This window comes from Condylostylus longicornis, unplaced genomic scaffold (assembly GCF_029603195.1).
Source record: "Condylostylus longicornis isolate FDR11 unplaced genomic scaffold, ASM2960319v2 ptg000016l, whole genome shotgun sequence".
In the NCBI taxonomy this organism is placed as follows: Eukaryota; Metazoa; Arthropoda; class Insecta; order Diptera; family Dolichopodidae; genus Condylostylus; species Condylostylus longicornis.
The window spans coordinates 1,974,993-1,991,179 of NW_026577985.1; the positions used below are offsets into that span (position 1 = coordinate 1,974,993).

The window sequence follows — 16,187 nt, forward strand, 5'->3', positions numbered from 1 at the left end:
TGAAACTGTGTGAGATTTGATAACTCTTAAGGTATTGTATGCATATGCTAATACACAAGCAATAAAAATAATTGATCAATAAATAAAAATTTGCATAATTTTTATGTACGCTATTCCCCTTATATGTCTTGTCGTTTTTCCAGATTAGTGCATTTGATTAGACTTTTAATTTTCATTTGATTTTTTATTTGAGACTTTCTTTTCTACCTTGGCCATTAATATGTACACACATTCATATGATTTTATTGCAAATACGCAAATTTATACGAATAGATTAATTCAATTTTTTAAATATCATTCCATCTCTTCCGCAGAATATTATGTAATTCTTATAGTATAAACACCCATAAAATATTTTGAAATGCCCTCAATTTTTTTTTATTATATTGTTAGTTTATATTAAAGATTGTAAAAAAATAAAAGGATAGTATATAAGTGCATACGATAATAAATAATTTTTGGTTGATTCAGTTTCTTACAAGTTTTGTGGGTAATATTATTATATTAGTTTAAATATTTTCTTCAGAAAATCAGATGATCGTCCACACCTAAAGTATAAGGCTAATTAGTTTAAAGAGTTGTTAGCAAAATATTATCAAATTATTGGATTAAACTAATTGAGATTCCACGAAAGAAAAAGTTAATTCTTTTTTCGATATTGAAATTACATGCATGTTTACATATTTATCTTCAAATTTGATACAATTATATTTAGATAAACATATATATGTACATCTATCACGGTATTTAGATACATATAGTTTCAATAGATACAATAAATTAGATACAAGAGATTATTTTAATATAATGCTTTTAAATACTTTATATATTGACTCATGTTACGATACAGTGGGTCAGCTTTGCCATAAATTTTTAGGATTTTTTAAATTAGATTCTCCTTACAAACCAGAAACGTGTAACGGGCTTATTTCTTTTAAATATATTGCACGAAGTACATATACCAATGTCCCTTAATTTTAAATATAATAAAGTATAAAAGAAAAATTGTTATATTAATAGACTTATACCACCAATTATAAATTAATAACGATAAATTAAACAAACTGAACTTATAAATTCATTAATGGGTACTGAATCGATAAACTATTCTTTTTGCACCCGTATACAATATTGAAATTCCTTAAAAAAACTATTTATTGATGTGTTAAAAAGCAATAAAATTAAAACGAGAAAAAATATATTGACCGTGTCAACTCTATGATACCCGTACGAATTTACCATTCTATAATATTTGGAAATTGCTTGGCTCTTTCTGGTAGCTGCCATACAACTTCAATATTTATTTGGCTATATCTCAGAAACTATAAAAGTTGTATTGAAATTTCACACAAGCGAATATGTTAATAGGGCCAATGTGTTTTATAAAATTCGTTGAAATTGCTTAGCTCTTTCTGGTAGCTGCCATACCACATCAATACTAGTTTGGCCATACCTTAAAAATGTTGAAAACACAGTACTGAAATTTAACATAAATTTTTATGGTAATGTGGCAACTTAAAGTCATAGACAGACCCATAGTCAGCTATGACATATTTATTCGCACATAGGATAACAAATTCGCACGAGTATTACAGAGTTAACACTGTCAGCTCTATTTTCTCTCGTTTTTCTAAGTAAATTGTTAAAGACTAATTCTCACCTGTACTCAAGTACTCCAAATTAAGCATTTTCAATCACACAACTATCTTCAAAACAGAGTCGCACACATTTAATGAAAAACTTATGAACTAATCCTAAATTTAATAAAATGATACTTATACTTAGTATGCAGGTCTCCCATTGCGTTTAGAACAAAAAAGTTGTGAATAGATATCCTTGCTTTTTCTTTTGCACTTGTTGAGACAAAGTTAGTTATCCAAAAGTTGCGTATACATTATATGTAATAACATCTTATTAGTTGCCCAAATATGAATAAATTTAATAAGACTTTAATGTTTGTTTGATTTTCATTGAACCGAAGTAAGTTCTACAGCGACCACACAGACGTTCATAAGAACATGTCGTCCAGAATAATAAGCGAAAAAAAGAACTTTCATTTTGAAGAACAGGTTAGATGATTGGTATAAAATTTGTATCTCGATAACTCAAAAAGATTGTTTCTTTACTGCCATGGACGGCTGCTATTGTAATTGGACCAATTCGGGCAAATGGTTCAGATTTCGAAAACTAATAAAGGTATAAATATGAATTTTTGTGTTTAATTACATTCTTTATATATTGCAATTTTAATTGAACGGCTGCACTGGTTCGGGTGGCTGCCATTCAATTCCAAAGCTAATTTTAAATATTTGGAAAAATAATAAAGTCAGGTTCATGAAACTTCGCAGTCGCGTGTTCAATTATAGGTCACATATATCCGTGAAGTTTTGGTGGAATGCCTTGACAGGTTCGGGTGTCAGCCATACAGTCCAGCAGCTAATTTTAAATCTTTGGAAAAATTATAAAGTAAGATTCATGAAACTTGGCAGTCGTGTGTCCGATTATATGTCAAACAATATTTGTGATATTTCTGTATTGTGGTTTGCCAGGTTCGTGCAATTGGTATACAACAATGACAGCTTATTCTAAATATTTCAAAAACAAACTTTTAGACTCAAATTTTCTAGGTGCAGAGTGCAATTCTTGAAAAGTTTAAAAGTTTTTATTTGTTTTAGTTCCTTTTTATTACCGACCGTATTGTGTAAACAATAGGTAGGTTATGTGATGGCAACAAATTTTGCATATCGAGTTTTCGGTGGGAATGCACTTCTCCATAGTAGGGAAGTGTAAGTAAACTATTTTTAGCAACCTGTCAGTCCGTCGGTCTGTCGGTCTGTCGGTGTGTGTGCACGCGTGTATCTCAAGTTCTGCTGAACCGATTTTGATGAAATTTTATATGTAAGTTTATTTCGACCATGGCACGGATTGATCAACTTTTGGGAAATATCAGGCCTAGGGAACTGCACTTTTTAGCGGGCCTGTTTTACATTTTTGAACATTTTGAAGAAAGTATTCAACCGATTTACTTGAAATTTCATATATAAGCTTTGCTCGATCGTCCGCGAAAATTCCTATGTTTTGAAAGAAATCAGGCATCGGCAACTAGGCGTTTACTACGGGCCAAATATTCATTGTTGTGTATAAAAAGAGAAATAACCAACCGATTTCATTGAAATTTAATATATGAATTCCTCGTATCAAAACAATGAACATATAAATTTTTTGAAAAGATCTGAGCTCGAAAACTGATTTGCGGGCCGATTTCACATTTTTCACCATTTTGAAGAAAATATTTCACCGATTTACTTGAAATTTCATATATGAGCTTCGCTCGACCTTCCACGAAAATTGCTAACTTTTGGAAGAAATCAGGCATCAGCAACTGGACGTTTACTACGGGCCAAATATACATTTTTGTGTATATAAAGAGAAATAATCAACCGATTTCATTGAAATTTCATATTTGAATTGTTTGTATTAAAGCAATGAACATGTAAATTTTTTGGAAAGATCAGGCACCGGCAACTAGACGTTTACTACGGGCCAAATATACATTTTTGTGAATATAAAGAGAAATAATCAACCGATTTCATTCAACTTTAATATATGAATTCCTCGTATTAAAACAATAAACATATAAATTTTTTGGAAACATCAGGGCTCGAAAACTGATTTGCGGGCCGATTTTACATTTTTCACCATATCTACGGAACGAATTGATGGGATTTCATGAAATTTGATATTTGAGTTCTGGACATTACCAAAACTAACTGGTGGTCATTTTAGGGAATTCGGATAGCACAAAACGAAACTGTACTAAGAGCCAAATTTACATTTTTCTAGATATGTTAACTATAAGCTTACAAATGTCCTTAAAATTGGAAAGAAGTACTTAACAGACATTTTTTTAATATTCTGTCGGTTATGTGCTGACCATATCAGATTTTGTTTATATCAATTCAATAAGAAATTAGTATCAAATTTAACGTCTAAAAAATAACATTAACAATATGTAAATGGGCACTGCTAAAGAAAACTAACAAAAAATACATATTATATCTATCGAAATAAAGGATCCGGTAATTTTTCATACATTAATAAAAAAAAACAATTTTATGAAGTTTTATGAAAATAATTCTTATAATAAGAATAAGTTATACTTAAATTTTAGAAATTGCTATATAACATGTGAACATGCTATGAAGTGTACATCTATTATTACAAAATCGTGCTCATTTAACAAGAACATCTTAGATTACATATGTTGAAATGTTTACGTTCGAATGAAATGAAAATTTCAATCGTTATTTTCATTTACACATTTTTGAAAAATTACATTTTACATTTTTAGACTTTAGTTACTCTCCGTACCTCATAAAAATCAGTAAGCAAGGATGTTATTTTTTACTTTTTTTTGTTTTACGAAGCATCATGATCTATATTTCCAACACTGAAATATAAAAAAAATAATGTCGAAACTTTTTTGGGTGTCGTCTTTATGAGCCATTTTGTAGTCCTGAATATGAAAAAGATAGGCAAAACATAAAAAAGTTAAAATTCGAAAAAATATGAACTTGAAAATAGCTAGGAAACATTAAAAATATTTTTTTTGCGCCAATTTCACACTTCATCGTTTAACTGCCCTATACGACTCTAGAATCGCACGAAAAAATTTAAATAGAAATTTGGTTGCTATTGGTATCCAATTGACTATGTTGTGAAAGTGTGCTCTTAAACTTTTGCTTTACTATTTTTCTGTTTAAATTCTCTGGTTTTATCAATGAATATATGTATATATATCGCGCTGAGAACTTACTAAAACGTTTAAAATGTACTACACATTTTAAATTTAACCATAATTTTAAAAAATATAAATAAAAGCTGTTGCACATGATGCTTTTATTTCTTATCCTGATTCATTGGAATAAATCAGAAATAATATTAATTGTGTATTTGCTTTCAGCAATATTTACTATATTAATTTAATATATCAGGTTAGTTTGTATACATATTATGTGCGCTATCTACTATTAGGACGCTACATATACATATGTATATGAATATCTTTTATTTAGTTCTTTAGTTAAAACTAATGCTACATTTTAAAATTTCATCAAGAAAAAACGTTCTTAAAGAAATTTTCCAAATTTGGCTAGTAAAGTGATCATTTTCAATTTGTGTAAGTTTTTTATTTTTATGTTGCATTTCCACTCAATCAGTTTTACTTTAAAATCAACAGCATATAGTCAGTAAGTAGCATTAGAAAAGGTGAAAATTACGAGTTAAATAAATCTATAGGGGATTAAACAAAGTAAGTCATGTTGAATTTAAAACAAAATGCGCATAATTTGCAATAACATAATAGAAATATTTACCATGGTCCTACTCATGATAAAAATAAAATTGTTTCGACGTTTATTGTCTTTACCACAAATGGTGATAAAAAGAGATTTTGTGCTATATAATCTTCGTATTTTCAGAATTTCTAGATCACATTATTATTAAAAAAGGAAAACAAAACAAAAGTTATTGGAAATTCTCAATTTCATTCACAGAATTTTTAATAAAATTCATTAGCTTAGAGTTCTTAAGTATGTTTATGGTCGATATGATACGTGTTGAAATAGAGATATTTTGTTTTGCAAACTATTTTTTTCCAAGATAAAAAAGTTAAAATGTGACGAGCTTTCACTATGCAACTTGTTGCAATTCAAAAGAACAATAGCTGCAGGATCTTCATATACTTGTAAAAGAACTTGATTTTTTCAATTAAATTAACATTACGGAAATGGTGTTATTTTAGTCAATTACAGTGCACTGTTATTTCCTATTTCAGTATTTTAAGGTTATTTTTTGGTTTTGAGATTTATTTATATTTAAAATTCATTCAACATTATTTAAAATTAGGTTTTGGAGTTGTATAGCAGCCCCTCGAATCTGTCAAGTTATTCCAAAAAAACTTTAGGAATATATGTAACCACCAATTCGATGCATGACTGCAAAGTTTCATGAATCTAGCTTCATTATTTTTCCGAATATTTAAAATTAGCTGTTGGAGTTGTATGGCACCTACCCGAAGCTGTCAAGCAATTCCACTAAAACTTCACGGATATATTTGACCTATAACTAGACACACGACCGTCAAGTTTCATGAATCTGACTTCATTATTCTTCCAAATATTTCAAATTAGCTTTTGGAGTTATATGGCAGTTACCCGAACCAGTGCAGCCATTCCATCAAAATTAGAATATATGTAGAATGTAATTGAACACAAAATTTCATATTTATGCCTTCATTAGTTTTTGAAATATTTAAAAAAACTTCTTTGAGTTGTGTGGCGGCTACGACAACCCGTTGTCCGTGGCAAAGTTTGGTGCCGATTGCGTTATAAGTTTTTGAGTTATCGGGCAATCGGACGGACGGACATGGCTAAATCAACTCAGAATTTTACGCTCAGCAAGAATATATATATATGTCCATACCGGAGACGACTCCTTCAAGTAGTTACAAACTCCATACTAAAATGAATATACCCATCACGAAGGTGCAGGGTATAAGAATTGCATTGTATTCAATTTATTGTCTTATTTAAAATTCTAATGGAGATGCTCAGGTAATAGAACACACAACATTTTTGCTAAGGTTCAACTTAATATTTTAGTTTCCATCCTTTTTTACAAAATTTGAGCTTCATATCAAAATAAAAATAAATTTTCAATAAAGTTGGGTCAAACCAATGATTTGTATTGTAGCACTTTTCCCTTCAACAAGCGAAAATTCTGCTTTTAAATACAGTCTATGTATAGCTATCACACTATTAAAATTATTTTCATTAATTTCTAGGAATGCATATATTTAGGATGATGCATACATGCAGTCTTTGAAATAAAGCAAAAATTAATATAAAGTGGGGTTAACATAATGCTCGATTTTAAGGTTTAATTGTGAAAGTTAAGAAAAATAATTATATTTTTTAATTCATGGAATTTACCGTTAGCTTTTTGCGTTTATAGAAATTTGAAAAAGCTTGCGGTTTCGGAAATATAAGGTGTCAAAAATTCAAATTTTACAAATTTCAAGAGGCGATAACTTGAGTGGGTAGAGATGGAAAAAAATTTTCTTCTAACGAAACAAACTATTTATTAATGTCTAAAAGCCAATAAAATTCCAAGCTTCTACAAGCTGGGGTCTAGAAAAAAAACGAAATTAAAAATTTGAAAAAAAAGGACTTTAGATAACGGTTAATTTGAACGGCCATTTTGTTTTTCTAAAATTTAAATATAGCATACCGCGATAGGGGAAGCAAGCCGCTGCCCTTATGCGTTTGCGAAATTTCAAAAATGCTTATGGTTTCATTGCAACAAATAGTTAAAAAAGGCCATTGTTAGGGTTTTGGGGGGGTATAACTTCTAGAGGGGGGGCAGACAGGTAAAAATCCTGTTCTATGGAAATAAGTTTCTAGTAAAGATCGATGTACGTATTAAATTTCAGTTTGTATCTTCAAGGGTGTAGAAGTTTTGTAAACAAAAAAAATGTCCATAGACGGCTGACGGACGGACGGATGGACACAGTGAAACTAGTAAGCACTTTTTTTCAAAAAATTTTTGGAAAAGTGCTAAAAACGAAAATTAATTTTTAGCATTTTATACATATACATAATATGTTAAATAAACCAAGTATTTAATATAAAATTATTTGAGAAATTTAGGTTTAAGTCTTTATATGTTGCTTTGTTAGGTTTGGAAATATAAAGCAATTATCATTCTTTCACCCTAAATTTTCAAATCATCCGTCTCCGTCCCGTGGATTATATATCTTTTACTTCGAGAAATACGTACATTAATTTCAAATGAAAAGACAAATAAACACAAAAGAATAATTTCTTATCAAACGAATAATAATGTTATTTTCTATGAAAGAAATACATAAATATTTTCTATAGAAAAAGAAGTCCATGAAAACACCATTTATCAATCGTGATAAAGATAATAGGATAAAACTTTGAAGAAGAAAAATAATTTAATTTTAAAATCGCCATACAGAGCTTATGTACATAAAAATTATAAATTAAAGTTTTGTTTTAAATTATAAAATTTTTATTAATTTTATCTTAAAAACGAGAATAAACAGAGTTAACCATGCCAACTCTGTGATACCCGTACGAATTTGTTATCATATGTGCGAATAAATATGTCTTACCTGACTATGGAACGGACTATCAATTTAAGTTGCCATAATATTATCATATATTAATTTATCAAAATTTCAGTACTGTGTTTTCAATATTTTTTTTAGATATGGCCAAACTAATGGTGAAGTTGTATGACAGCTACCAGAAGGAGCCAAGCAATTTCAACGACTTTTATCAAACACATAGGCCCCACTGATATATTTGCTTGTGTGAAATTTCGATATCATATCTTTTATAGTTTTTGAGATATAGCCAAATAAATTTTGAATTTGTGTGGCAGCTACTCGAACCAGTAACCCGATCATATCAAATTTAAACAGGGTTCTGGCATTTACTATAATAAATCATTTGTGAAAATTTGGTAAACTTAGCTCAACTAGTTTTTGAGTTATCGACGGACAGCTAGACGGAAGGGCGGACAGACCATTACTTCTCAGCGTTACAAACGGTAAGGCAAATTTAGTATACCCTTCGAACAAACATTCATACGGGTATAATAAAAGGTAAAGAATTTATGTAAAATAAAAAAAAATTCCAAATCTTACAATACACAATTTCATGCCCAACTCGCACTTTCAAAGTAAACCTTATTTACTGTACTTTCTGATAGAACTATACAAAAATTATTACACGTAAAAACACTAACAAAAATAATTTACCCTCTGTGGGTTTTGAGTTATGATTTACTTCTGTGAGTTATATTGTAGAGCAAAAATGGAAGAGCAATGTTGTTATAGACTATATTATGTTCATTTAGTATAATATTATGTATATTTTTATGTTTATGTTCATATAAATAAATATATGTATTGTATGTAATTATTGTCAATCATATAATACATGTCAATCATATACGTACATTTGATATCTTCTTACATAGTAATGTAGCTTTAACTATATGCACATATAATGCTAAGAATGAATGTCTATTGCATGGCTGAAATAAGTTAAAAAACAGAAAAAATTTTAAAATTTTGGAAGTTTTTATGGTATAAAAACTATTTCAAACTATTGTATTTATACTCGTATGTATATATTTATCAAAATAACACAAATAAAATAAAGTTGGGTCAAACCAATGGTTTGTATTGTAGCACTTTTCTCTTCAACAAGTGAAAATTCTGCCATTGTCATTGACCGTTAGTTTTTTGCGTTTATATAAATTTGAAAAAGCTTGCGGTTTCGAAAATATGAAGCGCCAAAAATTCAAATTTTAAAAATTTCAAGAGGCGATAACTTGAGAGGGGGTGGAGATGGAAAAAAATTTTCTTTTAACGAAATGAACTATTTGTTAATATCTAAAAGGCTGGGGTTTAGAAGAAAAACGAAAGCAAAAATTTGGAAAAAAAAGACTTTATATAACGGTAAATTTGAACGGCCATTTTGTTTTTCTAAAGTTTAACTATAGTATACCGCGATAGGGGAAGCAAGCCACTGCCTTTATGCGTTTGCGAAATTTCAAAAATGTTTATGGTTGCATTGCAACGAATAGTTAAAGAAGGCCATTTTTTAGGGTTTTGGGGGGGTATAACTTCAAGAGGGGGGAAATAGGTAAAAATTTTGTTTTACGGAAATAAGTTTCTAGTAAAGATCTATGTACGTATTAAATTTCAGCTTTCTATCTTCAAGGGTGCAACAGTTTTGTAAACAAAAAAAGTGTCCACGGACGGACTGACGGACGGACAGAGTGAAACTAATAAGCACTTTTTTTCAAAAAATTTTTGGAAAAGTGCTAAAAACATAGATTGATTTTTTGATAATAACAAATTCTTACCATGCACCTTCGTGAAGGGTATAATGACTTTTGTTATTTGTAATCACAAAAACTTTTTGTAAATATTTCAAAAACTAATAAAGACATAAATATGAAATTTTATAACATTCTACATATGCTCCAAAAATTTTAATGGGATGGCTGCACCGGTTCGGGTGGCTGCCATACAATTCCAAAAGCTAAATTTATATATTCGAAAAAATAATGAAGCTAGGTTTAAAAAACTGAGCAATAGTGTGTAAAATTATAGGTCAGATATATTCCTAAAATTTTGCTGAATTGCTTGAAAGGTTCGGGTAACCATAGAACTCGAAAAGCAAATTTTAAATAATTGGAAAAAGAATTATATCGCATTCATGAAACTTGGCAGTCGTGTGTCCAAATATAGGTCAGAGATATCCGTGAAGTTTCTATAGAATGGTGTCACAGGTTCTAGTTATTGCTCTCCTTTGGACAACTCACTTTTAATATCCTGTGGCACACATGATGGGCGCAGCTTTCTAGCCATTACTTTAATTGGCCTCGTCAATTTATTTTCATAAATATACTTAAATATACCACTCCAACGTGACCTCATAAACAGCTTTAATCAATTGTCTATACTTATTTTCATTTTTAACATTTTTTTTACTTGATCGTTATTCATCATATTTACCTTCACGTTAATACTTTCCTCTTTGAGGATCCTTATTAGCTGCATGTAATTAGTCACATTATTTACTATTACCGGCGGAGGTTTATGTTTTTTAAGTAGAACATTCTTCTATGGTGGAGATTTCTTCAACCTGATGCTATTAATTTGTAGTGCCGGTTCCAATTCTGGTGATTATTGGATTTTCTCTTCTTTAAGTTTCTTTTGGTTTTAAGAATCCAATCGCTTTCTCTAACCAACTCTTTCTTATCTGTTTCATACACGATCACACCTATTCTGCCTTTCTCGGTGCCACTTTTAACTGCATTCTGCTGTCCCAATTATTTTAAATTTTCTACCTAAATTATATGCATAATTAAAATAAATGAAATACAAAAATAAAATTGCCTGATTATTTGCGAAAATACTTTTGATCTGAAACAGCTTATTCAAATAATATAATGTAATATGTTCTCATATAGTTAATTTTTTTATAACTAGACTAGAAGCCCTTAGTGCGAATCGCACTAATTTCAAATGGTTTGAAAACCGTAAAACAAAATTAACACGTTGTGCTTCATAGGAATACAAAATATAAAAAATAGTTACTTTGAGTTCCATAGTGTAAATCATGAGCAAATCTAAAAGGCTTTGTAGAATCCGTACTCACCTGTGAGCGACTTACAATTTAGAGAAATTAAGTATATGTATAACTAAAAGAGCAACATATATAAAATATATAGATACGAACACATAGACTGTATTTTAAAAGTAGTATTTTCACTTGTTGAAGGGAAAGTGCGACAATACAAACCATTGGACCCAACTTTTTTTTAAAGTATTCGATTTAAATTTTTGTTTTATAAATTCAACAACAAGGTAATTTAATTAACTATATTTTAAATAGTTATGATCGGATTTATTTCAATTATTTAAACTTGATTTTTTGGTTTTAAACTCACTTGTTGGCGTAAATAAAACTAAACTATACTCGTAAACGATTCTAAGAAAATAATATCAAATAAATGAACTTTTTTAAAGCTTATTTGAATATAAAACAAGTAAAAACGTTTCAGCCGGTATAAACCGATTGAATTATAGTCGGTATAAACCGATTGAATATGAACAGTCGGTATAAACCCTGCACCTTTCGTTGTTGTATAGCAATTACTCAAACCTGTGAAACCATTCTATAGAAATTTCACGGATATGTTTGATTTATAACTGGACACACAACTGCTAAGTTTCATGAATCTGACTTTATTTTTCCAAATATTTAAACTTTTGGACTTGTATGGGAGCTACTCGTAGCTGAAGAGCAATTCAACCAAAACTTCAGAAATATATATGACCTATAACTCGACACACAACTGCCAAGTTTCATGAATCTGACTTTATTATTTTTCCAAATATTTAAAATATTTAAAATAAGCTTTTGGAGTTGTTTGGCAAGTACCCGAACCTGTCAATCAATTCCATCAAAACTTCAGAAATATGTCTGATCTATAATTGGACACACGACTGCCAAAGCTCATGAATCTGACTTTATTATTTTTCCAAATATTTAAAATATTTAAAATTAGCTTCTGGAGTTGTATGGCAGGTACCCGAACCTGTCAAGCAATTCCTCTAAAACTTCAGAAATATATTTGACCTATAATTGGACACATAACTGCCAAGTTTCATGAATCTGACTTTATTATTTTGCCGAATATAAAAAATTTGCTGTTGGAGTTGTATGGCAGCCACCCGAACCGGTGCAGCTATCCCATTATAATTTTTAGAGCATGTGTAGAATATAATTGGACACATGTACACAAAATTTTATATTTATAGCTTTATTAGTTTTTGAAATATTTAAAATAAACTCTTTGAGTTGTATGGCAGCTACCCGAACCCGTTGTCCGAATTAGTCCAATAACAATAGGGCTCGTCCTCGGCCCAAAAGAAAAAACTTGTGAAAGTTTGGTGTCGATTGCATTATTCGTTTTTGAGTTATCGTGCGATCGGACGGACGGACATGTCTAAATCAACGCAGAATTTTACGCTGAGCAAGAATATATATATATGTCCATACCGCAGATGACTTCAAGTAGTTACAAACTCCATACCAAAGTTAATATACCCTTCACGAAGAGCAGGGTATAAAAAAGTAAAAATTTATTTACTTATATACATACATACCTAAATGATTGAACATAGCAAAATTTTGTTCGTAATTTTAAATTTACGAATAAAACTTGGCTTTTTATTGCAAATCACGTCTAAGAAATGAAACAGTGTATAAAAAAATTTGCGACTTGCATTTAAAAGTTTAGGAAAAATTAAAATTTAAATTAAGATTTGTGGCTTAAAAACTAAGCTTTTTATACCCTGCCGTTCGTGAAGCGTGAAATTCTGCGTCGATTTAGACATGTCCGTCCGTCCGATCGCACGATAACTCAAAAACGAATAATGCAATCGACACCAAACTTTCACAAGTTTTTTCTTTTGTGCCAAGGACGAACCCTATTGTGATTGGACTAATTCGGCCAACGGGTTCGAGTAGCTGCCATACAACTCAAAGAGTTTATTTTAAATATTTCAAAAACTAATAAAGCTATAAATATAAAATTTTGTATACATGTGTCCAATTATATTCTACACGTGCTCTAAAAATTATAATGGGGTAGCTGCACCGGTTCGGGTGGCTGCCATACCACTCCAACAGCAAATTTTTTATATTCGGCAAAATAATAAAGTCAGATTCATGAAACTTAACAGTTATGTGTCCAATTATAGGTCAAATATATTTCTGAAGTTTTAGAGGAATTGCTTGACAAGTTCGAGTACCTGCCATACAACTCCAGAAGCTAATTTTAAATATTTGGAAAAATAATAAAGTCAGATTCATGAAACTTGGCAGTTATGTGTCCAATTATAGGTCAAATATATTTCTGAAGTTTTAGAGGAATTGGTTGACAGGTTCGGGTACTTGCCATACAACTCCAAAAGCTTATTTTACATATTTGGAAAAATAATAAAGTCTGAATTATGAAACTTGGCAGTTGTATGTCGAGTTATAGGTCACATATATTTCTGAAGTTTTGGTGGAATTGCTTAACAGGTTCGAGTAGATCCCATACAAGTCTAAAAGCTTATTCTTAATATTTGAAAAATAATAAAGACAGATTCATGAAACTTCGCAGTTGTGTGTCCGATTATATCCAATTATAGGTCTGAAATGTCCGTGAAGCTTCTATAGAATGATTTCACAGGTAATTGCTACACAATAACGAAAAGTGCAGGGTATAATTCAATCGGTTTATACCGACTGAAACGTTTTTACTTGTTATGTACATACATAGGTATAAGCTTTTATATTGTTCATTATATTTTTTAGATTTTATTAAACTAAATGCATTTACTGGTGTTTATAGACTTGTGGTTTTGAAATTTCAGAATGTGGTGCCGTTTAATTGGTTTAAATTTTTTAGATAAATGTATGAAATAAATTATGCGCCATTTCATTTTACTTTTATTGTTTGGATGTTTTACACTACATCAATTCAACACAAAATTCATAATGTTCATTTGATTATTAAACAATATGTTTTCAATTCAATATAAATAGAAGATATTACCAATTTATATTTAATTCTGTGATTAATAACAGTTTTTTCAAAAACGAAAGCGAAACATGGTAATAGAAATATAAAATAATCATGTAATTTTGAAATTCATTCAAATTTGTTAAACAAAAGGAAAATATTGGTATACACATTGGTTGTCGTTCTCTTTTTATACCCTGCACATCAGCGGTATGGACATAGATATATTCCTGCTCAACGTAAAATTCTGCGTTGATTTAAACATGTCCGTCCATACGATCGCACGATAACTCAAAAACGAATCATGCAATCGATACCAAACTTTCACAAGTTGTTACTTTTGCACAAACGACGGCTGCTATTGTAATTGGGTAACTAATAAAGATATCAATATCAAGTTTTGCAAAGATGTGTCCAATTACACTCTACATATGTTCTGAAAGTTTTAATGGAATGTTCGGCTGAACCGATTTTGACGAAATTTCATATGTAAGTTTATTTCGACCATGGCATGGATTGATCAACTTTTGGCTTCGGGATCTGCACTTTTTAGCGGGCCTGTTTTACATTTTTGACCTTTTGGAGAAAATATTCAACCGATGCACGTTAACTTCGTGCCAAATATACATTTTTGTGTATATAAAGAGAAATAATCAACCGATTTAATTGAAATTTAATATTTGAATTCCTCGTATTAAAACAATGAACATATAAAAATTTTTTGGAAAGATCAGAGCTCGAAAACTGATTTGCGGGCCGATTTTTCTACGGAACGAATTGATGGAATTTCTTGAAATTTGATATTTGAGCTCTGGTTATTACAGAAACTAACTGGCGAGCATTTCAGAGAATTCAGTAGAACAAAGCGAAACTTTACTAAGAGTCAAATTTATATTTTTCTAGGTATGTTAACTATAAGCTTACTAAAAATTGGAAAGATGTCCTAAAAATTGGAAAGAAGCATTTAACAGACATTTTTATAATATTCCGTAACACATTCACTTAACTAGACAATACACAATGCGGTCGGTTATGTGCTGATCACATCAGTTTTTTTTTGTTCATATACCCGCTTTGGATTATTTCTATTTTACGCGTTTTAATGTGGCAAACCACAAGCTAATTTAAAAATAAATGTATTTCCCACAACTTCATTACCGCATTCTGTATACAATAGATAGGTTATGTGATGGCAACAAATTTTGCACATCGAGTTTTCGGTGGGAACGCATTTCTCCATAGTTGGTAAGTGTAAATAAACTATTTTTGTCAAACTGTCGGTCTGTCGGTTGTCAGTCTGTGTGTCTCAAGTTCGGCTGAACCGATTTTGATGAAATTCTATATGTAACTTTATTTCGAGTATAGCATGGATTGATCAACTTTTGGAATATATCAGGCCTCTGGAAACTCAAAGTATAACCAGTTTTCAAACTAAAAATTACAAGAAACGTTTTCAATTATTACCCAATACAAATCAAACGTTGAGAAGATATTTCTTGTTCGTTTTCTTTTTATACGTTATTTCTTCTGCAAGAACTGGAGATCTTATTGACATTATGATTGAGTTACTTTAGATATGCTTTTTTTTCAATGCATGATAAACTTTAAAAACACGAATGCGACATGTATAGATTATGTGTAAAAGAAGATTAACCTAGAAAAGTACTAATGAAATATTATATGTATAAAATGCTTTAATTATATTCGTCAAAATTATAAAAACAATTTGGTTATACACCGCATTTTTGCAGAAAATCTTTATACAGGGTTTTTCATTCAGTGGTGCGTACCATATACGAGTACTATCGCGTAGTTTTTTATGATAAGTAAAAAGATTTTTTCGCAATAGGCCTCTCTCGGAACCGGCTTATTAGTTATTTTCTGACTATATCGAAAATAGGCTATAACGTTGGCTCACTTTTAAGAAAAATTTTTTAAGTATAATAAATAAATTTCGTCTTAATAACATTTAAATTAAAATAAACTGTGACGCCTAAGCG

General features: G+C 30.1%; 1 protein-coding gene across 1 annotated transcript in view; it reads right to left on the reverse strand.

The window, feature by feature from the left end:
- LOC129605923 (protein cortex) overlaps positions 1 to 10,745 on the reverse strand; it is a 79,065-nt gene extending 68,320 nt beyond the window's left edge. Inside the window, exon 1 of the mRNA XM_055515949.1 lies at positions 10,622 to 10,745. Within this exon, the coding sequence (XP_055371924.1) occupies positions 10,622 to 10,666 (45 nt within the window). The 5' untranslated portion in view covers positions 10,667 to 10,745. The remainder of the gene's footprint in view (positions 1 to 10,621) is intronic.
- Between the last annotated feature and the right edge of the window lie 5,442 nt (positions 10,746 to 16,187).